This window comes from Ochotona princeps, chromosome 26, assembly GCF_030435755.1.
Source record: "Ochotona princeps isolate mOchPri1 chromosome 26, mOchPri1.hap1, whole genome shotgun sequence".
Taxonomy (NCBI): Eukaryota; Metazoa; Chordata; class Mammalia; order Lagomorpha; family Ochotonidae; genus Ochotona; species Ochotona princeps.
The window spans coordinates 17,972,750-18,000,699 of record NC_080857.1 but is presented as its reverse complement, the minus strand read 5'-3'; the positions used below and the strand labels follow the sequence as shown (position 1 = coordinate 18,000,699).

Below are 27,950 nucleotides of genomic sequence, written 5' to 3'. Positions count from 1 at the left end.
GCTTCCCTCCTCTCCAGGCTGGCCTGCCACTTCTCCTGCTATGATGCCTGGGCAGATTCCAGACCCTTCAGTGACCGCAGGCTCTCTGCCAGGGCTTGGCCCCCTGACCGGACTCCCCAGCTCGGCCCTGACGTTGGAGGAGCTGAAATACGCTGACATCCGCAACATCGGGGCCATGATCGCGCCCTTGCACTTCCTGGAGGTGAAGCTGGGCAAGAGGCCCCAACCAGTGAAGAGTGAGGTGAGTGAGCCTAATATCCCCCAGGGGAGGAAGCCTGGTGTGGAGCCCCCAGCTCTGGCCCTGAACGCGTCCTCTGGGACCTCAGCCTTGCTGCTCACAAGTAATGTGAGGATTGGTACCTGCATGTCACCCTAGCAGCATCCTGGGCCTCAGATCATAGGAATGAGAATCTGCATTTTTACCAACACCCCACTCCCATCCCCTGGACACCAGGACATACTGAGTTTGTAGGGCTGGGGCAGGAGGCTTAACTGCCTCTGGTTCTTTAAAGAACAGATGAAGATGATGAGGGTGGCTGTAAAGAGTGGCATCCTGGCAGCCAGGAAGATGACAGAAATGAGTGTACCTGATTGGAAAGTGAACCAGGGGATGCTGGTGTGGGGTTTATGTTTAAACATTGTTACCCTTGGTCATTTCATTGGCTCAGCCCTTCTGGGCCCCTGTCTAGAGCTAAACATGGGACCTTGGAAGGAAGGTGGTATGGCCTCTGAAGCAGCTGACTGAGCTGGACACGCCTCAGTTGCCCCATATTGTCAGTTTACAGTGGGGTTTGCCAATGCCCCTTGCATGGATCCCCCCTTCCTCAGGTCCCTCACACCTGCAGCTCTCAAAAGCCTCACTTGCCAACAGAAAAAAAATAAAGAAGGGGGGGGTGGGGCAGCTTTTCCCAGGGGAGTGGGGAAAACAGAAGTCCCCCATAGGGCCGAGCATCGCATCAGTGTGGTACACGCCCCCAGCACCTGCCCGGGGCTCACTTTTTACCCAAAGGCCAGTCCACAAGGTTCCCTGTCCCCCACCTCCTGCCAACAGGGCCACTGATCAGTGTCCTGACCCTGCCACCAGGAAGGGAGATGGAGCCAGAGTAGCAGGTGGAGAGGAGGCTGTCAGGGGAAGGGCGGGGAAGCCTCACAGGATTATCTGGTGCTTAGGGGGGCAGGGTAGACCCTCTGGCTGAGAGCTCACCTACAGGCTGGCGAGAGGGACATGGGGACAGTTGGGTTCGTTATGCTTGGCCAGGGTGGCAGGGTGGCCTTTGGTGAGCTGGGACTGGAACTTGGGTGTGTTTACGTTGGCACGCATGGTGTTTTAAAAGGAACTTGAACCAACATCTCGCTTGAGTTTTGCGTTTCAAGCTAAGGAAAGATCTAGTCACACGGCTATTGCTGCAGCTGGTCTCAGGCCCCTGCGTTGCCCTGTTCTCACACCTGGTTGTGCCATGGGCTCCGGTTTTGTTATTGGCAGCTGCCTTTATTCACTTCCACCTGCCGCTCCCTCTGCTAGACCTGGCCCTGAAGACACATGGATCAGGTGCATTACAGGTGCTGCAAAGGCTGGAGTTACAGCAGGAAAGGGGCTTCTGAGTCAAGTGCAGACCCTCAGCCTTCCTGGTCTTGCTCATGGTTTGCTTTCCTTAAGGAGACCCCGTCTTGGCCCTCTGGAGGCCGGGCCCATTCCTTAACCTGCTTCTGGAAGATCAGTAGCTGAACTGTTCGACCAGGGCAGGGGTTGGTTCGGAGCCAAAAGGCTAAGGACTGGCCCAGCTGGGGTTAGCCTGGGGGCTGAATGAGTCAACCCTCCATGAAAAGCACTGGAAAAGTTGGCTTTTTTCTTTCTTTCTTCCTTTTTTTTTTTTTTTAAAAGTCTTTATTTGGACTGGGTATTTTTACATCTCACAGCCAGCCCCCAATTGGTGGCATGTGCCCCATACCTAACAGTGACACGTTGTCCTCACAGGCACCCCCTCCCCACGCCCAAACAGGCACCATCCAGGCCGTGAAAATAACATGCCGTTTTTAGGGCGTATTTGCATGTCCTCTCACTTGCTGTCAGCCTGCTGCACTGCGGGGGAGCGCGGGCAGATGGAGCCTGGAGCTGTGCCTGCACCAGGAGCTGACCTCCAGTGCTTCCTAGGTCAGATCCATGAGCCTGAGGTCCCAGGCTGGGGCCCCTTCGGGAGCCACCGACACCCCAGGCACATCGGGAGAGAAGCCTGCAGTGGAGGCGCCTGCACTTTGCACATCTGTTTGCATATGGACTTTCCCATGAGCATCTGAGCCTGGCAAGGGTCTCTTGAATTCTAATCAGGTGGTAGCCCATGTCTGTTAAGCCCTGAATCTGGAGCAGGCCTGCTGCTCAGAGCTCAACATGCAAGAGCTCCTTTACTCACTCCCGGGAACCGGGTTATTTCAGGGTAGAGAGGAGGAATGTGAGGTCAGGGTGGAAGCCAAGTCCCTTGGTTCACCCTGCTGGGGAGGGTGGCTGCAGCGTCCTGATGGTGGTGCTGCTGTTGCCAGCATGGCCAGCCACTGGCCGTATCCTGTTCATGCTGAGCCAAGCACCAGGCACGGGTCGAGGCACAGGTCCTGGATTGCTACACCCTGCTTCTCTTGCACAGGAGTTCTATGAAGTCATTACTGTTGTCACGTAGGTGCTGACGCTGCAGGGCTGAGAGAGGCCCAAGGTCAACGAATGGGAAATGAGCCACAGCTCTAACCTTAGGCCTCTCGTGCTCTTGCAGCCCTTCCAGGCTTCCTAGCAGGGTTCCGTGTGATTGGACACGACACAGCCTGGCTGAGCACTGAGCTGTGATTCTGCAGCCTCATGGGGTTCTCAGCCCCTGGGTGTGGGGTTGGGGACAGTGGCGGCTATTTCAAAACTTGGTTTCGCAGAGATCAGCGGTCTCCTGGGCCATGTCCAAGTGCACGAGGCAGGGCAATAAAAGAAAAGTGGGAGAATGCAGTGAAACAGCAGGTTTAGTGGATTCCAAAGTGCTCTGTGCTGCTGCTGTTACTGTTGTTATCTGGTTAGCAACTACTGCTGTGGTGCCAGCTTCATACCTTTTGTTCAGTCGCTCTTAGTTAAGCACCTACTGTATACCAGGCACCATCCTGGAGATGAGCTGTGAACCAAATAGGCATGGTTCCCCCCCTCTTTGGAGCTACCTTTTACAGCAAAGGCATCCCCAGTAAGCACATTTGCACACAATGAGAAGGTGACAGAGTGGTCTGTGCTGTGAAAAAGAATTAAGCAGCCCAAGGCATGGATAGTGGCAGGTCAACTCCTAGGCCTCCCTGCCCCTCACCAGCCAGTCCCCAAAGGCCTGAAAGTGTTAGCCCTCCCCCTGTGTGTCTGAGGACCTTGGCAGCCCCATCCTGCCTCAGCACCAGGAATGTGCCTGCCATTGAGAGGGCTCAGCATGGACAGAGGCTGCAGCCTGGGACCCTTCACCCCTGGGCTATACTTTTCAGCCTTTTCCAGCATGCTTGGGCTGACTGGCCTTTAGGACAGGGTTTGCAAACTGTCCTTCCAAGGGCGGTGGCTTTCTTTTTCCTCTTTTCTTGAATGGAGTAAGTTGCTATATTTAAAAGCTAGGAAACGTGGACTTTCTGGTTTCTTTTTAAAAAATGGAATTTCAGTGCTCGTGGGCCTACATCCTCCTAGGCACTGGAGGTGAGCGGCAGGTGCTCACAGCCTCAGCATGAATTCCTTCATTCTCCTCAGTCCCCACTGCTCCCTGTGGCCCCCACTCAGACCAGCCTGGTTGCGGGTTCACGTCCTGTGTTTGAGGTTCCAAGGGCAGACACATGTCTTTGTACTCCCAGACTGTGTGCAGTGCCTCAAGGGTATTGGTTTACTGTATCCCTTGGCTATTCGCTTTCTGTTTCCCAATTAGTACCTCTAAACGCTTGTTCTTCTTCTTATTATTATTATTAATTTATTATTATTATTATATCTGACCTTTAGTGACTTCAGGCAGACTGAAAGAGAATATTATAAAAATCAAACCCACAGTTCCTAAACTTGCCTGATCATGAACATGGCTTGGGGAAACTTCCTAAAGACACCAGCTTCCAGCCCTCAGCCCTGGAGTTAGCACCCAGGTGAGGGTGGAGGCCAGGGTGGCTCAGAGGTGACTCAGGTGCGTCAGGGAACAAAACTCTGAGCTGTCTGTCCTTTTCCTGAAGTCTTTCTGACTCTTGTCAGGGTACACTGGGTGGCTTCACACTGAGGATGTTCAGGAGCCACCCCTCCTCACCAGCTGGCACAGTTTCCTGCTCGTGTTCCAGCTGCTGAGTGAGGCTGTGTCCCTGTCATTTCCAGAGCTGGTGGTTATCGGTTGCACATGTGTGACTCCCAGCCACTCCAAGGCCCTCCTATAGAGCGTCTTCATAACATCCTCTTTGGGTGAAATGTGAGTTGAGCTCTGTGGGGCACATGGTGGCCTGGTAAGTGCAGCCTCTTAGCCACAGGTGTTCTTTCCAGATGTTCATGAAAGAAACCAAAGTGTTCTTCCTCCATGTTAACCTGGAGTGGAAGAATTTGCCCCAGGTCATCTGATGCGCCCAGGAAATTTTGGCCTAAGAATATATTTTTGTTTGTTTTTAAATTATTTGAGGAGTAGAGGCATGGTGAGAAAGAGAAACCAAGAAGAAGAGTCCCCATCTGTTGGTTCACTCCCCAAACACTCATCACTGCTAGGACTGGACTGGGCCAGGGCCAGGAGCCAAGAACTCAATCCAGGTCTCCCACATGGGTGGCAGGAATCCAATTGGCAGAGTTACTGCTGCAGAATGCACATGTGTAGAAAGCTGGAGTCAAGAGCCTAAGCTGGAATTGGACCCCATTCTGCCATGCAGGATACAGACGTCTTAACACGCCATGCTGAATGCCCGCCCCACACGCTTGGGTATTTAGTGATTTGAAATGCAACAAGGCAGCTTGCTGACATTTTTTTTAGCAGCCCTTGCATAATCGGTCTTTAATTTGTGGCTGTTTGGAATAGCATTGGCTTTTTTCCCCCTGACTCAGATGCTTTTTCCGTCTCATGCTTGTTTGGCAGAGAGATTCAATCTGCCCTTCCTTGGAGCAAAATCTCCCAACTCATCTTCGAAATCCTGCATTTTTACTTTGGTTCTGTCACTTGGTTAGCACAGCTTCTAAAAGCTGGTAGCATGTCCTCTTTTAAAAATTAGTGCATTAATATTTTTGAAAGACAGAGTAGCAGAGAGGGAGGGAGAGAGAGCAGTCCTCTATCAGTTGGTACACATCACTCTGCAAGTACCTACAACAACCAGGCCTGGACCAGGCCAAGTCAGCAGCCAGGGTCTCCCGCATGGGTCACAGGGGTTCAAATTCAAGTATTTGAGCCATCGCCTACTGTCTCCCAGAATGCATTGACAGGGAGCAGCATTGGAGGTGGAGTAGCTGGCACTGGCTCTGTCACTTGGCTATGGTACATGGTCATGGGGACCTCCAGATTTTTTTTACACTTATTTATTTGTATTGGAAACACGGATATACAGAAAGGCAGGTATACAGAGAGGAGGAGAAGAGACAGAGAGGAAGATCTTCCGTCTGATGGTTCACTCCCCAACGGCTGGAGCTGAGCCTATCTGAAGCCAGGAGCCAAGAGCTCTTCCAGGTCTCCCACGTGGGTGCAGGGTCCCAAGGCTTTGGACCATCTTCAACTGCTGTCCCAGGCCACAAGCAGGGAGCTGGATGGGAAGGAGGGCTGCTGGGATTAGAACCTGCGACCATATAGGATCCCGGCGTGTGCAAGGCAAGGACTTTAACCACTATGCTAATGCAGCGGCCTGGGACCCCCCAGATTTAAGCTGCTACACTGTGGCGCTTGCCTCCCCCTCGCCCCTTTTTAAACAAACAGCTTTGAGGGAGCACAAGGGGCCGTCAGGACAGCTGTGCTGTGTTTCACATTCTGTTGAGTCTTCTTGGGTACCATTCCCTGCACATTCAGGTGATCATGGGGGTTCTAAAGCTTTCATTTAAAATTCTAGATCAGTTATCTGCCCTCTTGACCTTGCCTCATGCTGGGTTCCACATAAAGATGGTGATGGGGATGTGGCTTGTTTTATCTAGTTTTAATTATTTGCTCATTTGAGAGACAGTAAGAGAGAGAGAGAGAGAGAGAGACAGAGAGACAGAGAGACAGAGACAAAAAGACTCTTCTGCTTCACTTCCCAAAGGCCTGTTCCATCCAGGGAAGCTGATGCTGAGAGTCGGGAACTCCATCCAGGTCTCCCACCTGGGTGACAGAAACTCAGTCACTTGAGCCATCACTCCGCCTCCCAGTCTGCTTGTAGGCATCTGGAGGCAGGAATAGGAGCTGGGGTTGACTCGGCTCATAGATGGGGGGCTGCAGGCATCTCCACACTGGGCTACAGTGGTGGCCTTAGCAAATATCAGGCTTTGCTGCTGAAAAGCTCAGGGAGTTCTGTGGATGGTTCTAAGAATTTCAGTGGGATTCATCATCGTAGCCACCTCTTTTTAATTCTTTTTAAAGACTTATTTATTTTTATTGGAAAGTCAGATTTTATAGGGAGAAGGAAAGACAAAGATCTTCCATCTGCTGGTTCATTCCCTGAGTGGCTGCAATGGCTGGAGTTGAGCCAATCAGAAACTAGGAGCCAGGAGCTTATTCTGGGTGTCCCACATGGGTGCAGGGTCCTAAGGCCATCCTCTACTGCTGTCCCAGGCCACAAGCAGGGAGCTAGATGGGAAGTGGAGCTGCCGGAATATGAATTCGTACCCATGTGGGATCCTGGCAGTTGCAAGGCAAGGACTTTATCTACCTTGCCGGGCCCCATTGTAGCTGTCTCTTAAGGGTTGCTATGACAATTAAGTAATTAATGCAGATAAAGGTTTTGTGGGGTGCCTGGTGGTTAACAAGATGCAAGGCAGGATTGTGATTCATGTTTTCCCATAGGTTGATGATGCAAGGTCATTTGAATCAGTGATTCAAAGGTCCTTGGGCTTTCGTTCCTTGGAGAGTCCTTGGACATGGGGGGTGGCCTGTGTGTTTGGAGGTGCTCTGGTGTCATGGGAGCAAAGGACAATGTCCTGGCTGCTGCTGGAGCCTGGGCAGAGCTCTAGCCTTGAGCTCAAGAGGCTTGGCTGTTCATGTCACTCATTCCCAAGAGGCACCTCAGGCAAACCAACTGGTCCTTCAGACCAGCTGAAACTTCAGGTGTTTCAGTGCAAAGACTGAGTGGGCTGGTGTGCTGCTGACTTTGACTCCAGTGCTCTGTGTCAGTGGGCTGCCTTTAGTAGGGAACCCATCAGCCCCTCTAACAGTACCGACCATAGCCTGGGTCTTAGGGAGGCCAGCAGGCCTTCCTGTGGGGCTGTTTATGAGTTTGGATTAGCTGGAGTTTCTGTTGTCAGCCCAAAAGCTCTTCTTCCCTCTGTTTTCCTCTTGGCTGCCTTGTGTCACCCTAGTCTTGTTTCCTGTGTTGTTAAAGTCATTGCTGATTCCCACCAACCACGAGTGGGTTTTCAGCAGCCTTACAAGGTCTCAGTGCTGGTCATGTTACTTTACTGGTGTCCCCAGAGCCAGTGTGAGTGAGGAAAATGAGTCCTCTCTTGGCTGAGGCTCATCCAGCTGAACGACCATGGAGCCATTCAGTCTCCTCTGCCCCATTGCACAAGGCAACATGGGAAGGAGGCTGGACCTCTTCTGGGTGCAGCCATCCTGGAAGGCTGTGTGTATCTCACCCCATGGGGGCTCTTGGGCTAGGCTCTACTCTATGGTGACAGGGCCCCAATTCACCCAGCGCAGTGCATGCTGGAATGGCCAACTCTTCCTTCTCCTTTGTCCCCATTCCAAATTATGCTTCAGATGTGAGGTGTCACACTTCAGGTAATCCAGGAACATACAGAAAGCTGCCCAGCAGGTGCATGAAGAGGTGCAGGAAATGGGACTCCCGGGTGTGTCCTGTCGACGTGGGCCTCCTTCTCGAGATGCTATTCGAATGAGAGAATGAGGTCAGTGGTCCTCAGAGGCTGAAAGTGTGTTGATCCAAAGTGCCACTTTGGATGAAGATCTGCAATGCAGGTTGATCAGGAGACAAGGTGTGAGATAAGCTGAGCGTAAGTTAAAAATAGACTGGAGTCAGGTGAGGGACAGCTAATGTTTAGCCTATTGACTTAATGTGTCAGCAACCCCCATCAGAGTCCCTGTATTTGATTCCCAGTTCTGGCTGTGGGCTCCAAGTCCCTGTTAATGCGGGTTCAGTTTAGTTGGGTTTCCACTATACCCATGTGGGAGACAAGGATTGAATTCCCAGATGCCTTCTGCTCTGGTCCATCCCAGGTCATTGAGGGAGAGAGTAAGGCATTTGAGGAGTGAGCCAGTGGGTGGGAATTCTCCCCCTCTGTTAAACAAATACACAAATGATAGGGAAGAGGAAGCTAGTCCTAAAGGGCTATTTATCATGTGATTCCATGGCTGTGAAATGTCCAGAATAGGCAAACCTACAGAGATTGGGAGTAGGATAGTTCCCCCCACCTTCCAGGCTACTGAGGAGAGGGGTGGGATGGGGATTGACAGCTGAGGTTTCTTATGGGAACTGTTGTGAAGTTGACTGTGATTGTAGTTGGACAACCGTGAGTATACTTTAAATGAAGCTGTAGAGTTCAGTGGGAGAATTGGATGGTATAGGTGGACTTTATCTCAACAGAGCTGTTTCAAAGATAGGCAAGAATCCTACCTGCCTTCCAGGAGGACGGGAGGATTAGAAGGTGTAAGGCATGCAAATCCCCCAGCGGTGCTGCAGAATTAGTAGCCATGGTTATTAAAACCCTCATTTAGGGCTGTGGCCACGAGGAAACCCTGGGCTGGGTAGAGTGATTTTCTTCCCCTTTGTGGTTATTTTCTTTATTCTTTTCTTTTTCTTTTATTATTATTTTTTAATTTGATGCTTGAGGCTATCTGGAAGCAAAGATGAGCATCAGACAGGATCTTGAACACAACAGGAGATATGGCATAAAACCATGATTTTAGAAAATATATGCATTTTTTAAAAAGATTTCTTTATTTTCATTATAAAGTCAGATATGCAGAGAGGAGGAGAGACAGAGAGGAAGATCTTCCATTCACTGATTCACTCCCCAAGTGGCCGCAATGGCCGGAGCTGAGCTGATCCGAAGCCAGGAGCTAGGAACCTCCTCTGGGTCTCCCACATGGGTGCAGGGTCCCAAGGCTTTGGGCTGTCCTTGACTGCTTCCCAGGCCACCAGCAGGGAGCTGGATGGGAAGCGGGACCGCCCAGATTAGATCCTGGCGTGTGCAAAGCAAGGACTGCAGCTGCTAGACTGCTGCGCTGGACCCAAAACTATATGCATTTTTAAAAAATTGATGGAAAAACAGAGTGCCCTCCATCTGCTAATTCTTTCCCTCCAAAACAACCACAACAGACAGAACTGGGTCACACTGGAGATGGGAACTCAACCCCAAATCTCCCCTGTGGGTGGTAAGACCCCAAGTACCTGAACTGTCACTTGCTGCCTCCCAGGGTACATGTTTGCAGGAAGCAAAGCTGGGGCTTGAACCAGGAAGCTATGCTACCTGTCGGAGGTATCCCAATTGGTGCTTTCATTGCTCGCTGCATGAAAGGCCTGCCTTTAAGGCAATGATTTGCAATTCTAGCTCCTCACTAGAAGCTTCTAGAGAACCTGGCAAGAAATGCCACTTCTGATTTGGTTGGTGTAGGTGGGGCTGGCAGGTGGTCCCGCCTGCAGCCATTGACTGAACGTCCTAGTACAGTGGACACCAGCCCTGCTGTTGCTGGGAGGAGCCAGGACGCCTGTTTTCAGGAGAGGCCACCTATCCTCAACACTTCCCCTTGTTTGACACCTTGCAAGCCTCTTTATGGGACAGTATCTCCTCTGATCTGTTTAAACAGCCCCGGAGGCCGGTCAAGAAAGTCCCTATTATTGTTAAGAAAGTAGGCTAAGGCACTTGCCAGGGGTTCATCCTGAAAGTATCTTTCTATCTCTTCCTGAACGAACGAACACACACACACACACACACACACACACACACACACACACACACACACACACACACACCAGGACCTACACATGCCAGCTCCAGCCTATGATCAGGTCTAGCACCTTGAATAGTACTGCCCAGATGACATTTGGCACAGGTTCATCTCTTTGGCCTCACCTCAGCTCCTTCACCACTGAGCGTCCTGAGAGTTGCTAGGCAAGCTGACCTCTCATCCAGCTCACCTACCTGCCCGCCCATTACTGTCTGTAGGTAACTGCCCATCCAGGTGTGCCAGGCAAACAAGAGACAGGAATGGCGCAGGGGGCTGCGACTGCCCCTCATGGCTTCTGCATTCATCGCAGTGCATCTTCTTGTTCTCATGGTATGGCCATCCTGGGGGCGTGACAGAACGCTGAGCCTTGGAATTAAAATCCTGCCATTGTGGTGATCTTCAAACAAGAGGCTTCTGCTGCCAGGGCTGCATCCTGAGTGCTGGCTGTGGGGGTTGGCAGAGAGCTGTGCCAGTGCCTGAAAGCTTGGGGCAGTGTAAATGGCTTGAGTCTTACTCTAAACCTGCTGAAGCAGCTGTTCTGCGGGGTGGAGCCGAGAAACCTGTGCTGTGGTGAGCCCCCCAGGGCATGCTGATGCTATCTGCCAGCTAAAATGATTTCATTTCCCTTCCACTTTGACTGACCAATCTCAGATCCTATCTGAGAATGGCTACAGAGTTCTAAACAAAATTACTTTTTTTTTTCTTCTTAAAACCCAGCTCTAGCTGCCAGATGGTGCCTGCCATTGCCATCCTGCTACCTGCATTTTGTATTGGTGTAAGGTTGGGGCTGAGTTAGCACACAGCTTTTTTCAATTCCAAACCAGCTCTTGCCCCATCTTGAGCTCCTTGACTTGGCATCATTGGTATCGGAGCCCTCAGGAGCTCCCCAATTAATTTAGCTGCCCTGCTAGTCGGTAGGAGGTTCCTTTATTGTTCTGAAAGAGAGGATCACACAAGCTGTTCCCATGCCAGAGAAGGTCGCGTTTACTGACCAGAGATCTCAGGCATTTGAATCCAAGCACTGGGCGTCTCGTCCACCATCTCCAGGTCAGGTCTTCCTGCTTGTGAACTCTCAAGATCCCTCATCAGCCACTGCCCAGTACCCTCCAAGATCAGGCCGCGCTTCTGCTGCATGATTAGTCTCTCCTCTGGGCCTTGTGCCACAGAGATCAGCTGGGATTCGTGTGCCCGTGTGACAGCCGCATGCTTCGCATATAGATGAAAAGGCGCTGCCGTGCTGGGGGAATGATGACGCCTAGGACCTTGTTTTTCACCTTCACGATGAAAGATGAACGGCTTTCAGAGGTGTCGCGGGAGGGGACATGACAGGCTCGTCCATGCTGGCCAGCATGGGACTTGGAGAGCAATGCTGCTCCTAAATATGCCGTTCAGGGGCTGCGTCTTCGTTGCATCAGAGCTGGCATCATTTCTGTCTCTTTGATCCAGTGCAAACTGCTATGAATTCTTGGAGAAGCCACTACATTTTTTTTTCTCGCCCCTGCCAGTGCATTCTGCCCCTCCCCACTCTTTTGGGGGTGGGAGGTTCTTCTCTCATCTTCTAAAGCAGTTGGCTGCAGGGTCAGTGAATAGATTGATTGCCTGGTAGGAAACCAAATTCCATGAATCTGTAAACATGAAGCCTGTCTGAGACACAGATTTCAACACAAGCTGCCCATCCCCAGACAGTCCCTTCTCCAGCAAGGGGATTTCCTGGCAGACAGCATCTCCTTTTCTCTCCGACGATAGATTGCCCGTGCCAAGGTGGTTTTTCTTGTCTCCTAGCTTGTGGTCACAGGGCTTGCTCCTCCTGGAGCCAGATTGTTCAATCCACAGATGGGTGTCAGCCTGGTCTGCTGGCTGTCTCAAACTTTGTTCCATACACAGGTACCTTACTGCTCTCCACCGCTTTGTAAGAGAAAGGCCCTTTCCTATTCTGGTCCTAGAAGACACCCCCTGATCTTAGCTGTCTGTTTTTCACCTTTTTTTTTTTTTTAAGATTTATTTATTTTCTTGAAAGAGTTCCAGAGAGAGAGAGATTCCTTTCATCTCCTGGTTCACTCTCCAAGTGGCTGCAATGGCCAAGTCTTCCATGTGGATGTAGAGGACCAAGCACTTGGGCCATCCTCTGCTGTTTTCCAGAGGCTTCAGCAGGGAGTGAATTGCCAAGTGGAGCAGTCAGGACTGTGGCTGGCCCCCCAGATGCCGGTGGCAAAGGCAGCGGCTTTCTTTGCTGTGCCACAGCACCAGCCCCAATAGCCTAGTTTGTGGTTTCTTTTAACCCAGAAGAAAGTTCTCCCCGTGGATAAGGGACATTGAGAGGGCCAAGGTCAGATCTTGGTTTCTCCTCTTGCTGAGATGCGAGGGGGCAGAGAAAGTGGGTTGGAATGGATCCCCTTTGGGTCTGATGTCCGCTAGAGATCCCGAGGTGTGGGGCTTTCCACTCATGCAGAAGGTGTTCCCTGACTCTTCCCAGAAACCTGAAGCACTGCCACTGAATTTCCCAGGCCCTGTTCCCTGAACTTCCATTCCTGGCCTGAGGATGCTGTGGGGATCTCGTGTCTCTGGACCATCTTGGCTCCAGACCTTCAGGAGGGAACTTAGCATGGAGCCCTGCTCCTCTGCACTGTTCCGTGCCGGGGCTGAAAGGGTCATCCTGACAGGTGGACACCGTAGCTACTCTGTGTTCATAGCTTCTCCTGGTGGATGGCTGAGCTGCTTGGCATGTGTCCGGTGTCCAGTGTGCCATTGGTTTACAGGGGAAAGGCATTTGATCATAACCTGGCATTGGGCTCGGCCAGGGTGACAGAGAAAGGGCACTGGATTCATAGTCAAGAGTTCTGTCTTGGTGCTGGGACTGTGTCATAGTGCGTAAAGCGTCTGTCTGAGGCGCCCATATCCCATGTGGGCACTGGTTTAGGTCTCGGCTGTTCCACTTTGCATCTAGCTCCCTGCTAATGCACCTGGGAAAGCAGCAGAGGCTGGCCAGAATACTCAGGCCCTCCTGCATTCATGTGGGAGACTCAGAAGTGACTCCTGGCTCCTGGTTTGGGACTGACCCAGCTCCAGCTGTTGTGACCGTTTAGGGAGTGAACTAGGGTTGAAAAATACCCCCAACCCTCGCCTTTCAAATAACTAAATAAATCTTGGCAAAAATAAAATCTTGACAAAAAATACAATCTTCTTGTCTACGTCACTAACTGCGCTAGGTTGAGATAAGCCTTCTGGCGTATGAATTTGTTACGTAAGATTGCACAGCAGACGAGTTCAAACACCCACACTGGGCAGCCAGCTGGCAGGTAGATGTGTGGATCTGAAACAAGGGTTTAGTTGGCATTGGTGCATAGGTGAGCAAGACAGTTCATGGGTCATATAGCTGGAGTGGAAAGAGAAGCAGGCCTGGAAGGGATGGTAAGAAAGTCCTAGACCAGGTTGGAGCTCAGAGTGGCAAATCTGAGGGGATTCAGGGATCTGTGAGATCCAGGAGCTGGCACTCAGACTTCTTAAAAGGGTCGGGGACTGTGCTTCCCACTCGGATGTCCCAGCTGGGAGGGGCTTTGGGGGGATGGCAGCCCAGAGAAGGGCGTGTGATGCCATTGTGGCCCCGTCTTCAGCGTTGCAGCCTTGGTTTTCCCACCTGTCAAATGAGCCCCTTCGACTTGCTTTTGCGTCTGCTGTGCTGACTGCAGCCAGGCCCAAGGTCACAGGGTAGGAAGCCAGGCTTCTGAGGACACTTGGGCGTGCTGCATGCCAGAAACCATCAATTAGCAGCCCACGGGCTGGTGCAGTCTGCAGATGGCCGGCGTACGCGGCCCATGCGGCGTTCCTTTGAAAGTGCAATTCCTGGCCAACGGGAAGAAGTGGGCGATCTTCCTTTAAGAATGCCTGTGTTCCGCTGATCCAGAAGGCTTGGGAAACTTGCCATCCCCCCCCATCTGCCTTGCACTGGTGGAGCTGGCCGCTGTGTCCCCTCCTGCCCTTCATGCTCACTAAGGCACAGTCACTCCCTTAGCTTCTATCAGTGGCCTGAGTTTGCAGCCCCAGCTGGAGACAGGCCAGCTCTCTGCAGTGTTGTCTTTGAACCCTGCTCGCTGTCCCCCTGAGACACCCACCCCACCGTTGCCCAGCAGAAGCCCAGACAGACAGACCTGGAGCCCATGGGCATGAAAAGGCCTGGCTATACACAGGCAGCAGCAGCAAGCTTTCAAAAGTTCTGTCCCAGCTGGGCAAATACAGAATGAAAGGCTTGGTGCCTGTGAGCTGCAGGGGCCAATGAAGATATTAGAATAGGACCCCTGGGGTGTCCTCCTTCCTTCTTGCTGGGGTGGGAGGAGATAGAGGAAACTATGGGCCCGGTCCTATAGGCTGGCCTGGCCTGGCCCCGGCTCACCCCTGGACTGCCCTACTTTTGTTTGTTGTTGTGTGTGGAGGGGTAGGGAGTGAGCAGGGTGCAGAGCCCCCAAGGCTCCGCGCAGCCCTGTTTATGTGGGGAATGTCTGGTATGTTTGATATTTGGGTATTTACTTTCCAGGGTGATTATGGGTCCCTGGTGTTGAAATGTGGTTCCCCCATGGAGTGGAGGGGACTGGTGCAGGTCTCCAGTGGGCCTGACCTGTGACCGAGTTTGGAGGCTACAGCCCTGCTCAGTGACAGCGTTGTCACCCGGAGGCTACCTTCTCTGCTGGTCCCTGTTCCTAGATCCTGTTTCTCTGCCAGCAGTGTCACTCCCCTTCTCACCTGGGAAGGTGCACAGGGCAGTGGCATTTCCAAAACTTAGTCCCTCACCACCCACCTGGGCAGCAAGGGCTCCATACGTTTTTTTATACAGGTGACGAGAGAGGCCAGGTGAATTTTCCTGGGCCACTTAGGCCCTGGAGACGCATCCCTGAAACCAGTGCTGGCCACAGCCCTGACACCCTGAGTCTCCAAGGCCCTGGGTTCTCTCTACCCAGACTGCAGTTCTCAGGGCGGACACAGCCCACAGCCTTTGCTTCTGCACTTGGTGCTGGATGCCTTCCAGTTTGGCTTGCTGTCTGCCTGGGGCGAGGAGGGGGTGGTGTTCCTTTCCCTCTGGGCTTTGGCCATGTGGGCGTCTTGATTTTCAGCCTGGTAATTGGAAGTAATTTCTCTTTCTGCATCCCCTGGAGGCCCCACATGTGGAGGTGTGGAAATGCCTTGGAGAAGTTGCTGCAGCTGGGGCTTGTAGACAGACCAAAAGACAACGCCATGGGGAGTCTGGGGAGCCCCCTTCCCTAAACCTGCAGCCTGCAGGTGGCATGTGCATGCGCTCTGTATTTAGAGACCCAGGTGAATGGATTGTTACCTCTGACGTTGGAAGCTCCGGCTGCTGCTGCTGTTGTTGCTTCGTGTTCCAGGATGGAGCCGAGGAGGCGGGGCCTTTGTCACGTAGGAGGGGACACGCTCAGGCCACCTGATCTTTGCTGAGCAGGGAGGTTCTTGCACTCTGAGAACAAAAGTTCTGATACAAACCCCAAGCAAACAGCCTTGGCTTTTTTGTCGTTGTTGTTTAAAGATTTTATCTTCTTTACTTGAAAGGCAGGGTGACAGAAGAAGAGATGGAGATGGGAGGGAGTGATATCTTCTTTCCACTGGGTCACTCCCCATATGGCCACAGGGACTGGGCCAGGCTAACACCAGAAAACTGGAACTCCAGCTAGGTCTCCCACGTGGGTGCAGAGGTTCAAGTATTTGAGTCTTTGAGCCGTCTTTTGGTTCTTTCCCAGGTGCATCAGCAGGAAGTTGGATTGGCAATGGAGAAGCCGGGATTGGAACCAGTGTACCTATAATGTGCTGGTGGTGCTTAACCCACTGTGCCGATCGCTGACCCCAGCATGGTCTTCTTTGTTTCCTCGAGGTTGGGGGGACATGGAATTGACCTTGGTGCCCCACTAAGAGCTGAGCAGCCTGGCTTTTCATTAGTCAGCTGGCTCACGGTGGTCTGTTGGGTACCACACTAAGCCCTGGCGGCTGGGTGATGTTGGTGAAGGAGGCTGGGCGTTTCTATAAGTAAGAGAATGAACATTCAAAGGGGAGATTGACAGTGATGGGCACGGGCATCTGTGAACAGGGGGTGCAGTTAAGGACTAGCACTTTGGAGCAATATGTGAGGACCTGTTGATGGGCTGGAGTCATAGTCCACGTTTCCATTGGGATGGTCAATGAAGGCTTGGACCAGAAGTCCCTGCAGAGGGCTCAGCCAGTGCTAGCCCTAGCCCCGGGGGAGAACTGGAGGAGGGAGTCAGCAGAGTTTAGGAGTGAGGAGGAGTGGGCCATGAGGAGTGTAGAGACGGGTGCTTGCATGTGCGACAGAAGCAGAGGAGCTGCATTGCGTTAGGGCGACAAGGAGTCGCCCAGAGCCAGTGCCATCATCTGGGGTAGAGGCAGTGATGACGTGGAGGGCGTTGGGCTGGTGGAATGCCAGTGGGTGGCTCAGCAGTGTGCTCCTCGGGCGCAGTTGCCACGTTCTGCCCAGTGGACTGATGGAAGGGATTCGGGAGGCTCCTCAGGTTTGCTTGTGCTGGGATAAGCAAGCAGGTAGGAGTGGCGGTCCCTGAGCTAGGGATGTCTGGGAGAATCCCGTGAGACTCCTGGCTCTGATCCAGCAGGTCTGGGATGGGGTTAATGAGCCTCCCAAGCATCCAGGAGAGGCCGATTCTGTCCTCAGGGTTCCCAGTCTGATAAGATGAGTGCTAGTTGTGGGGACAGCTCTGGCCCCTGTAGGACTTTGTCCAGAGTAGTTGGCATTGCCTGCCTCCTACCTTGGCAAGGCCAGTCCTGCAGGTGGGGCACAGAGAGTGATGGCCAAAATCTCTTAGATCCATCAAATTCATTTTCAGTCTTTCCAGGTGTCCTTGTGCCATGGACTGCCTTACCCAGGTTCCCTTGCTCTCTGATTTCTGGGTGGCCTGAGCCACTAGCAGGGAGAGAGTCGGGGGTCCCCTGTACCCAGCCCTTCCTGGCAATGCTACTGAATCCAAGATCATGGTTAAGTCATGGCTCCCCTGTGCCCGTCATCACTGCCATCCCAGGTCCCTTTAAGCCTCTGGTGTCACTGGTCTGGGATCTCCAAGGCTCCATCCACCCCTTTGCATACTTCTATTGTTAAACTCTCCTTCAGGGTTCCTTTCGGTGACTCACCTGCTCTCTGCTGGGAATGGTGGGACTGAGGTCACCTGCCTGTCTCTGCTTCCTCTTGGCTGTTGTCCAGAGCACCCAGGCACTGCCACCTTCTTGATGGTTCTAGAAGCTTCTGGGCAGGACTAAACCCCTCAAGTGTGGGGATCATCTGCTCCTCTTTAATCTCCTGACATCACCCTACTATGCCAGGGAAACAACTGAGCGCCATACCCCCCACTGCTAGCATCTTTCAGTGGCCAAGACCTCCAATTCCCTCCAGGCTAAAGGAGGAAAGTACAGGGCATATAGGGGTACCTGTCATAGACTCCAAGGACGAGGAGTACAGCCACCCACCACCAGGGCTGGAATCTGGAGTTTCTTATCCATGTGTGCTTCCTGCGCGTCCACCATCTGTCCGTCTGTCCATCTGTCCTGTCTGCCACATCTCTGTGCTTCCTCTATGCAGTTCTTTCTCTCTCGTCTCACTCCCATTGGTGTGTGTCTCTTCTGTGTGAGACTACTGCCTGCTCTGTGTTCCTGCCTCTCTCTCTGCAGCCTGGGCCAGGGTGAGCAGGCCAGGTATGTGCCCCAGGTCAGGACATTAAAGAGGCGTTCAGTTTCAGGTGCCGCCCCTGCATGTACGTGAACCTGAGCGTGTGTCTCTCCTTAAACATGTGCCTGGGGTTCCTGCTTGCCTGGCCAGGCCCGACTTCTGTCTTTCACACCTGTGGGGGTGTGACCTGGGACACCCAAGCCTGTAGTCTGTCCCAAAAAGCCAAGGGATTCTCCTGTGCCTTTTCTCATTTCTTGAAGCACCATGCTTGCAATGCTGCTTCAATTCCCACTACTCTTGGTCCTGCGTCCCCAAGTTTGTCTCACTGTGGGGACACAGGTGGCTTTGCTCTTGAGCTGCCTTGGGAATCTGGGGTGGGGATGCAGAAACAAAGCCAAGAATGAAGTTGGAGGACAGGGAAAGCTGCCCGACTCCCACTCCATCTCCCAACTCTTTATGTGTAGAGCGAGCAGCAAGCTGCTTCCTTCCCAAACAGCCTGATACTTCCAGCTGCACCTGTAGGGAGAGAGTCAGCCCTCTGAGTTCTGGTTTGAGATGTCAGAGCTGCGTGTGGGGAAAACATGTACCACCGTTGTTCACCCACTCAGGGCCAAATGCTTTGTGGGATTCAGGCTATGCCAGGAAGGTGGGCGCTGCAGCTTCGGCCTGCAGGAGCCTGGGGAGAGTCCCCATAGGGCCCCACACAGAGATGAAACCATGGAGGGGACAGGCCCTGCCCAACTCCTAGCTGGGTTCCCATGGAGCTTTTGCAGCCATTTGTTCCCTTGGCTGGCTCTCTAACAGCAGCAGAAGGACCTGGGTGGGTGAGGGGTGGGGCATGAGGGCCATGGTGAATGTGTGCCCCGCCCCTCGGCAGGGGGACTTTGTAGCCAATCCTGCCTTCTTGGGAGATGTCAGCTCTCCAGTGGGATGGGGATGCAGGAAGGGCCTGGGGACCAGCTTGGAAGCTGGTGGTGGCACTGGGGCTTCGGCCCACACACATACCTTGTGTTCTTTCTGGGTCTGCATAGGATTTGTGCACCCCTGACTCAGCCTTTGGAGCTGTCACTGCCAGTTCACACATTCAGCCATTGTGTTTCTGGGGGAAGCAGGGCCTAAGAAGAGCCCAGGTCTGGGGCGTCTTTCTCCAAAGTTCTTCATCCATTCTTCCATTGGAGTGGCACTTGGAGAGCTCCTGCTGAGTGCCGTGTTGTGGGTCATGCCCTGCAGACCCTTAGGAAGATGGAAGAGTGTGGTAGGGATGTGACAGAAACTCTTACCGTGCTGTAGCAGGGCACAAAAGCCGTTAATCTGGGGAGGCTTCCTGGAGAAGGTGACATTTACGCTTGAAGATCAGAATAGAGTTTGGGAACTGTATGTTTGGGGAGGAAGACGATGGCAAAAGGGAGTTACGAGGCTGGAGGGGATGGGTGCAGAGGCAGAAAGGCCACCCCCAACTGAGTGTCCTGGCCTGGCCCATCTGCTCAGCTTCTTCAGCACCAGATCTCTCTGTGTCTGCTGCCCTGGTAACTTGTTTGCTCCTGCCTTGCTGTGCCTGTGCGGGCCTGTGCAGAGGGGCGGGTGGGAGTGTAACTTCTGGGGCCACACTCATCGCCTTGGCGGATGGAGGAGAGGTGGCACTGCTGGTCGCTGGCTTCCTTCAAGTCCCTGCCCCCTGCCTGCCATCACGGCTACTGCCGCCCTGTCAGGGGCACAGTGGTGGTGGTGGTAGGCTGAGGTGGGGCGGAACGCAGCTCGGCCAGGTTTCTCTTTTCCCACATGTAGGTCAGCCAGAGGACCTGTCACTTCTGGTTGGGTTTCAAAAGAGGCCAAGGGGCTGGGAGGGATGCAGGCGGGGCGTGGGTGCCCATCTCTGTGCCAGCAGCCTCCAGGTGGGGTGAAGTGGTTCCAGGAGCAGCTCAGAGGTGGAAGACAAGGATGAAGAGGGCTGCCTTGCCAGGGCCTGGACCCTGGGGGGCCGTGCATGGGGCTGGTCTCAGGTCCTGGCCCTTAGCCATGGGCTCCTAATACTTGTCAAGGTACTCCCAGCACGCCTGCTTATTTTCCTGGCCTGTAGCCCTTGCAGCCAAGACCTTGATCCAGGCCTTGGGCTGCCAGAGCTTGGAAGTGAGCGAGCTGGCAGGCCCAGGGCACTCCCTTAGGGGCCTCTAACTCTCCTGCTGGGGAGTGGGTAGGGTAGTGCACGCCCCAGCATGGCACTCCTGATCCCTCGTGGCTGTGTGGGCCAGTGGTCGAAGAAGGTTAAAGTACATGAAATCTTGATTTCAGAAGCTGGCTGGTTGAGTGGCTTGGGGTCAGTTGAACTGTTGGGCCTTGGAATCACCATCTGTAAAATGGAACAGTTAGGAGGCCCTTCCTTCAAAGACTTGGACAGAGAAGGGGAAATGGCATGCATTTACAGGATTTAGCACAGTAGGCAGCTCTTAGCTGTTACTGCTTATAAATCAGTAATTGCAACTCAGGTTCTAGGGCAGGGTTGGTGGTGACGAGTGTCCTGCTCCCCGTCAGATGGGCCCAGTGTTGTGCTGGCTGAGGGTCCTGACTTGGGGAGAAGCCAGCCTGTGGACTTAGGAGGCCGTCTGAACTTGTGCCCCATGAACTCCCCACTCCCCTCACAGCTGAACATCCTGGGGATGGAACACACAGACACAGGTTCGTGAATGAAAGCAGGTGAAGATCCTGCAAGGGATGAGGGCCAATGTGTGCCTTGCTCCAAGAATCTGGAAAGACAGTGGTGGGCGGGGCGGGGGGTGGCCAGGGAGGTTGGGAGGAGAAGCATCATCAGAACAAGGTGGGAGGAAGTGAGAGGCGAAGCCTGTGTGTACAGCCCCAGCCCTCGGCATAGGAAGTACCTGGGAACCACTGGTCTGGACAAGCGTGCCTGGAGAACCTGGGCTGGGCTGCAGGAGCCGCCGCTGCTGCAGTGCCAATGCTCTGCCTCCTCCCAGCTGCCGTCTGCCAGAAGGAGCCACTGGCTGCCCTGCAGCTCCCCTGTCGCTGCATGGAGATGTGGCTTCGGCAGGGGCAATGTTAGCGTCATTCTGTGTGTGTGTTGGGGGGCCGGGCAGCCTTGCCGGAGCCTGTCTCGATGTCTGACCTGTGGCTCTGTGCCCTCACAGCTAGATGAGGAAGAGGAGCGGAGGAAAAGGCGCCGGGAGAAGAACAAGGTGGCAGCGGCCCGGTGCCGGAATAAGAAGAAGGAGCGCACAGAGTTCCTGCAGCGGGTAAGCCCTCCACACTGGGCACTGGGTGTGTGCACCAGGTCCCAGGGGGGCATCTGCAGGCACCTGAGCAGTCATTGCCTGGGAGTGCTGGTGCTGTCCCTCGGTTCTCCCCACATCATTCAACCATGATAGCCCAGGGTGTCCTGCAACAGCCCCTGTCCATGCCTGTCCCCTGGGAGTTTGCCAGTAGCCAAGTTCCCCTCCACTGAGGTTAGATCCAAGAGTTGGCAGCCCAAATGGTTCCCCTCCAACTGTGGTGTCCCCAGACCTGGGGGTGCAGATGGAGCCTGGTGTTGGAGATGCCCTGCATGTGGGCAGTGGACACAGCTCCTGGGCCAGCAGCTCCTGCTGTACATAGAAGAGCCCCTCCCCACACTTCAGGTGCCTGGGCCAGCCCTGTGTTGCAACTGCTGACCCTCAGCCTCGCCTGCCGACTGGGCTCTCTGCTGCTTCCCAAAGGGGTCAGAGCTCAGCTCGGGGCAGCTTCTTCTCCTGCCATCCCTGCTGTTAGAGAGGAGTGTGCTGGGAGAAGGCTTGCTCGCCCCGACCCCAGGTCCTAACTCTCAGACCTGCCTTGCATCTCAGAAATGGTTAGCTGGCCATGAACCAACTCCACCATGAAGCAAGTCACCCCAGGCCAGCTTCTCTACCTCCAATCCTGGGCTCATCACTCAACAGTAATAGTGACGATATATCATGAGGACGCAATAGTGTGCTGCAGTGCGCACTCACTCAAGGCAGCTGCTGACACTCTGAGGGTGCTAAGTGCTGTGTGGATATGAGCTGCCTTTATTGCCCTAGTCACCTGCCATCAGTAGGCACACTGTTCTCTCTACTGGACCGAGACATAGTGGAGTAAAGCAGCTAGCCCCTTTCTCTGCATCTAAATGGCAGAGCTGACAGCCCCACCTCCAAGCAGTTGTTCTTAACACTTGGCTTCAGCACCTGTCATTCATTTGTTCATCCTCTTATACATTCATTGATTCAATAGGTATGCCTAGGGATGTTCTAAATGTCTAGCACTGGGTGCCCTAGGGACAGGGGACGCGTATAGGGGAGCAGACATGTCCCCCGACAGAAGATGGGGGACAAAGGCATCTTGGCTTGACAGTGCATGTCCATAGGTCTCTTCCAAGACTTGTAACCAGTGGAGAGCTATTTGGGGTCCAAAGTGTAGATAGGGTCAGACTGTGTAGATCCCCAGGCTATGAGCGTTCAGGACTGTACAGTGGTTGTATAGGCGGGAGTTAGGGTCCTAGAGCCAGGAGCCTCTTTGGAAGACACTGTGGTGTTACCTTGGGCTGTAAGTTTTCTGGAAGTTTCTAAGATGAGACCTCCAGCAGCCAGGGATAGAGATGCCTCCTTGCCTCAGGGGCTTTTCAGCAGGTAGAGCCACGCCATGCCTAAATGTGTACAGACACAAGCACCGTGGGCAGCACCAGAGGACAGGCACCTGCCGCTGTCTGCATCCCAGTGATGCCTGCTGTTCACTCTCTCCCTTGTCCCACTGACATTCCCATGAGATAAATAGTAGCTTTCCCCCTGTTAGAGATGGGCCCAGGGCTTAGAGGGGGGGCCAAGATGTTCAGCCACAGTCACACAGTGTGCAAGTGGTGTGTCTGCCTGTTAAGTGATTAGTGATACCCACAGCATGGTGGTCAGCCAGGCAGCATGTGCTGATAGTGAACTCGAGCTGGACACCATACTGCAGGGGCTGTCCAGGTCCAGATCCAGAAACCTTGCTTCCTGTGAGACGTGAGAGAGGAGGAGGAGTTCAGAGAGGAAGGCCTGAGATGTTGGCACAGCACATGGATGCGTTGAAGGCACTGCATTGAAAAGCAAAGTTACACAGATAAAGGGAGAGAGACAGAGAGCAATTTTCCATCTGCTGGTTCACTCTCCAAGTGGCTATAACAGCCAGGGCTGGGCCAGTCCAAAGACAGGAGCCAAGAACTTCTTCCAGGCATTCCACATGGGTAGAGGGTCCCAAGGCTTTGGGCTACCCTCCACTGCTTTCCCAAACTAAAAGCAAGAAGCAGGATTGAAAGTGGAGCAGCTGGGACACGAATGGGTGCCCATATGGGATGCTGGCACTTGGAGGTGGAAGTCAGCCAATTGAGCCATCACGCCAGGCCCAGTTTTAAAATATTTGTTTTAAAGCCAAAGAAAGAGGCATAGAGAGATCTCTCATTCACTGATCCACTCCCCAAATACCTACAACAAATGGAACTGGTCCTGGTCAAATGCCAGGAACCCAGAAATCCACCCAGGTCTGCTTACATGGGTGGCAGGGACCCAAGAACTTGAGCCATCATCTGGTGCCTCCCAGTGTGTGCATTAGCAGGAAGCTGAATCAGAAACAGAACTGGAACTCAAACTCCAGGAACTAATGTGGGATTCAGGCATCCCAAGTGATGCCTTAACTACTTTCCAAACACCTGCTTGTAGTGTTCTATTGTAGGTGCTTGAAGGTAACATTTTAATTTTAGTAGCATCAGAGAAATGTACTACCTAAAGAGTCCTGAATCAGCCAACATATTTTTGAAGGAGAGACACAATGACTTGGCTAAGGCCATTCAGCCCAGATGAAAGGCCAGGGTGCCCGGCCCCTCACCTGGCACATTGTTTTGCATGGCCTTTGCTGTGCACATAATTAGCCAGCACTGGAACTTGCAACACTCATTCTGTTCTGCAATAGCAGCGGTTTCGTTCACCCTCAGGGCCCTAGGTATCTCCCAGAGGGCGAGACAGTAAGCCCAAGTGCCAGCAGAGCTCCCTGCTCCTTAACAGCTGGGGGGAAGATCCGAGTTCAGCACTTTCACTAAGGAGGAAAGCAGATCAGATACCTTACTGCTGGGAAGCCACCAAGCCCAGTAACAATCCTGTTATGGAAAAGATTCTTCTGAACTCAGCTTACACAATAAATGCATCAGTAACTCTTGAGGATAGATGGGCATGCGGTTAAAAAGCCACGATGCTGTGCTGCGAGCTATGGAGGTGGAGTTCAGGGTGCTGCCTGACATCTGCTAAGGACCTGTGATGCAGTCCCCATGGTAGCTGAGTGCCTGTTGTAGGTGGCCTCCATTGGGTAGAGCTGATCTATGGTAGTTCCAGGAGGTGGGTCTACGTGCAGGAGTTTTGCAATCTATCTTTTTTTTTTTTTAATGTTTATTTTCACTTTATTTGGAGGGCAGAGCTCCAGAGAGAGAAAGAGATCTTCTGTCTGCTGGCTCACTCCCCAGACACCCACAACAAAACTCAATTTCAACTCTATCACCTCCTGTTTTCCAGGGTGCACAGGAGCATTCTCTTTGTTGGGCACATCCAGTTTAACTTGAAACGTACTAGGACTTGAAACCAGAATCTTGGGACCGTGTGGTGGCACAGTGAGCCTAGAGGCTGCTTGAGATACCAGCATCTCAGGGGTGCTGCTCTGAGTCCTAGCTGCCCTGCTTCCCAACCAGCTCCTGCTCAAACACCTGGGAAAGCAGTGGCCAAAGTGGCTTGGACCCCTACCACTTAAGTGGGAGGCCTGGATGAGTTTTGGGCTGTTGGCCTTCACTTTGGCCTAGACTTTTGCAGCTAATTTGAGGATGAACCAGCAGTTGGAAGAACTTTTCTCTCTGCCTTTCAAATTTTTAAAAAAGACTTATTTATTTTATTATTGGAAAGTCAGATTTATCTTCCATCCACTGGTTCATTCCCCAAGTGGCCGAAACAGCTGGAACTGAGCGATCCAAAGCCAAGAGCTTTTTCTGGATCTCCCACGTGGGTGCAGGGTCCCAAGGCTTGGGGCCATCCGCTACTGCTTTCCCAGGCCACAAGCCAGGAACTGGAAGGGAAGTGAAACAGCCGGGACAAAGCTGGTGCCCATGTAGGATCCTGGTGCATGCAAAGCAAGGACTTAGTCACTAAGCTTCCATGCTTAGCCACTAGGCTACCATGCCGGGCCCATAAATAAATAAATCTTTACAAAACCAAGTTGACTCTTCCCTGCTCCTCCCGGCACTCTAGGCAAGCCCCCATCCCAGGCTCCATTCCTTGGGGCCTTTACTTAGGCTCAATTCTCTGTCCTGCCTCCATTCTCCAAATTCCAGCCAACTTTGCTCTGATGTCTTTTTTCTTCCTACAATTCTCTTGCTCACTGCTTGAAGTTGAAAAACTGTCCACCCCTGTTAGCCTTCAGCATACCGAATGCTTTTATTGTTTAAGCTCAACCTGCCTCCTGTGAACATTGCCAAAACCTTAGGCCGGGCGGGGGAACCTGGGGGGTCCGGGGGGTTGTAGGGCATCCCCGAGGTTGGCAGCTGGGCAGGCACTGTTTGTTAATGGCCTCGTGTGGAGGGGGTCTTGGCTATCCCTTGAAAGATGGCTTTTCTGGGAGTTCTGGGAACAGCTTCCCCAGCCTGTCTCAGCCCATGGAACCCAAAACCACCATGGCAGCTCTTGAATATTTTGCCCCAAAGCATTTTTTTCCTTCTCCGAGCCCATGCTCTCCAGGCGTCTGGTCACGAGGCCTGGTCTGTGTGAGCAATCCAAGTTCCCCGTGAGCTCATGCTGCTGCCGCTTCTCAATGGAGCAGAGCGGAGTGATCCAGTGAGGGACGTGGCCCTCCCCCTCCCCCTGGCTGGCGCTGGGCCCCACCGAGAGGTGCTGGGGTGAGGAGGAGGGGCTGTCCAGTTGTGACTTTCACAGCAGCAGCTGCAGCTGGCTCTCTGGCTGTTACAGGCTGCTGTGCTGGGATCGAGACTAAGTGGTTCTCATCCAGGGCTGCCCTGTGCACGGTGAGCGTTCCAAGCAGGCAGGCTAGGGACACAGACCTCCATGTGCTGGGTGCTTGCTAGTGGCCTCCCTTGGGTAGTCAACCCATACCTTCTCCAGGCACTGGGCAGGGTGCCCTGGGAGGCAGAGCCAGGCCTGACTGTAGGCCCCTGACTCAGCTCTCCCCTAGGGTGTCTGCAGGCACAGCCAGGATAAGTCATTTGGATGCTGTTCTGTTTTCCTGTGAGACCCTCCAGGCCAGCACTCATGAACTGCCAGCATACCCCCACCACATGTCCCCACAAGCACTTGGTCCCATTAAATCATCCATTTCCTTCCCTTCCTTGTCCTGCCCTCCACCTCCGTAGCTGGGCTGGAGACCTTGCTTGAGATCTGTCAGATGTCTCACTTTGAATGCAGCAGGTCAATGCGGGACTATCAATAGTTGCCTCTTAGCGGTTGATGCTTGTAGATGCCAGGGGATGAGGAAGGGACTACAGCATCCTTGCCTGTAGGAACCTGTTTGAGGAGGAATGTTGAGACCACACTGGGCTCACCAACCACACAGGGCAAAATACCCCCTGACATGCATTGGTTGCACAACAAGCGCCTTGCCACTGTCCCCTGTGGGTCACTTCACAACCTTCCAAGGATCTGCTGTGGGTTCTCCCTAACCCCCATCCTTCTCCCACCCTTTCCTTTCTGAGCAAAGGCCCTGGGGCAGGAGAGTGGGCGTGGCATATGAGGTCACTACAGCTGGTGTGCACGGAGAAAGCAAAGCAGCAGTGAGGATAGGAGCCGGACCAACCCCAGGCTCCTCCCACTGTGACACAGGCCAGCGTCACAGGTGTGAAGGTCACTTAACCCACGGGCTCCACGGGAGGCTCTGTGTTTCCTCTGGTGGGAAGCTGTTCCTGAGGCGCTGGCCAAGGCGCCTGTGCCCACCCTCCGGGTGGAGCCTCTGCCCGGCCAACGCCGGCTCACGGCTGCGTCTGTTTGCACAGGAGTCGGAGCGGCTGGAGCTCATGAACGCCGAGCTCAAGACGCAGATTGAGGAGCTGAAACAGGAGCGGCAGCAGCTGATCCTCATGCTGAACCGGCATCGCCCCACCTGCATCGTGCGCACCGACAGTGTCAGGACTCCCGAGGCCGACGGCCACCCGCTGCTGGAGCAGCTCGAGAAGAAGTGACCGTGGGCTGGGAGGAAGAGGAAGAGGACGATGACGACGACAAGGAAGAGAGACACAGAGGGAGGAGGAAGGGGCCTGGAGGGGCCCTGCTTGGTGCATGGAAACCCGGACCAGGCTCAGCAAGACAGCCCCGGCCGGGCTTTTTCTTTCTTTCTTTCTTTCTTTTGTGAAACTCAGATTGGCTCCCTGAGGTGGGGCAGGAGTGGGCCGAAGAAACCCAGAGGGACCAAGGGCTGAGACCAAAGTCGACCTGCAGGCAGGGCGGTCCATCCTGCTAGGAGTCTCGCTGGGAGGAGGCAGGACCAAAGGGGTCCCTCCACCAGGACCTGGGAGCACCCAGGAGAAGCCGGGAGTTGCAACCCGCAGGCGGCCGAGGATGGAACACAGAGGGAACCCGCCATTCACCGGCCCCTGGCCCTGCGGTGAGGCTGGTGAGGGGGTGCCATGCCGGGTCCTGAAGCCCTGTCCGGAGGAGGCGGCCGCTGGCTGCTTGGCCACCAGCCCTGCTGGAGCTTGCTGCCGGCTCGGAGGCGCGGGCGCCTGTTCCAAAGCACATACCCACTGAATGTTTACAGACTGGCTGTCCGGGCAGGGCTTCCAACTGCACATGTTGTTGTTGTTGTTGTTTTTATATATATATATATATATATACTTTTTTTTAATATTTTTTACAAAAAAAGATTTTATACAAGCAATCTATATATGGATTTCTATAATCACGCGATGTGATACAGTATAAATATGTTATGGTTTGTTTGAACAGACACCCTCTGCTCCCCCCCGCCCCAGTTATGGCCGTTGTGTGTATCTCCTAAGTACTGTAGTGTCGGGGTGCTGGGGTGGCCAGGGCGAGGTTGGGGTGCCTTTCCATCCTTCACACCCTTCATAGTACTCAGTAAATATTGCTCTTCGTTACCCGGCTGCCTCACGTGTCTGCCTGGGAGTGGGGTGCGAGGCATGCCCAGGGTCAGGCATGTTGGGAACA

General features: G+C 53.5%; 1 protein-coding gene across 1 annotated transcript; it reads left to right on the top strand.

The window, feature by feature from the left end:
* The first annotated feature begins 6 nt into the window (after positions 1-6).
* On the top strand, positions 7-27,880 carry JDP2 (Jun dimerization protein 2). Its single transcript, XM_004584386.4, has 3 exons — positions 7-241; positions 20,910-21,014; positions 26,780-27,880. Exons 1-3 carry the CDS (start codon positions 41-43, stop codon positions 26,963-26,965), a joined length of 492 nt encoding a protein of 163 aa, XP_004584443.1. The 5' UTR covers positions 7-40; the 3' UTR covers positions 26,966-27,880.
* Positions 27,881-27,950: the final 70 nt, after the last annotated feature.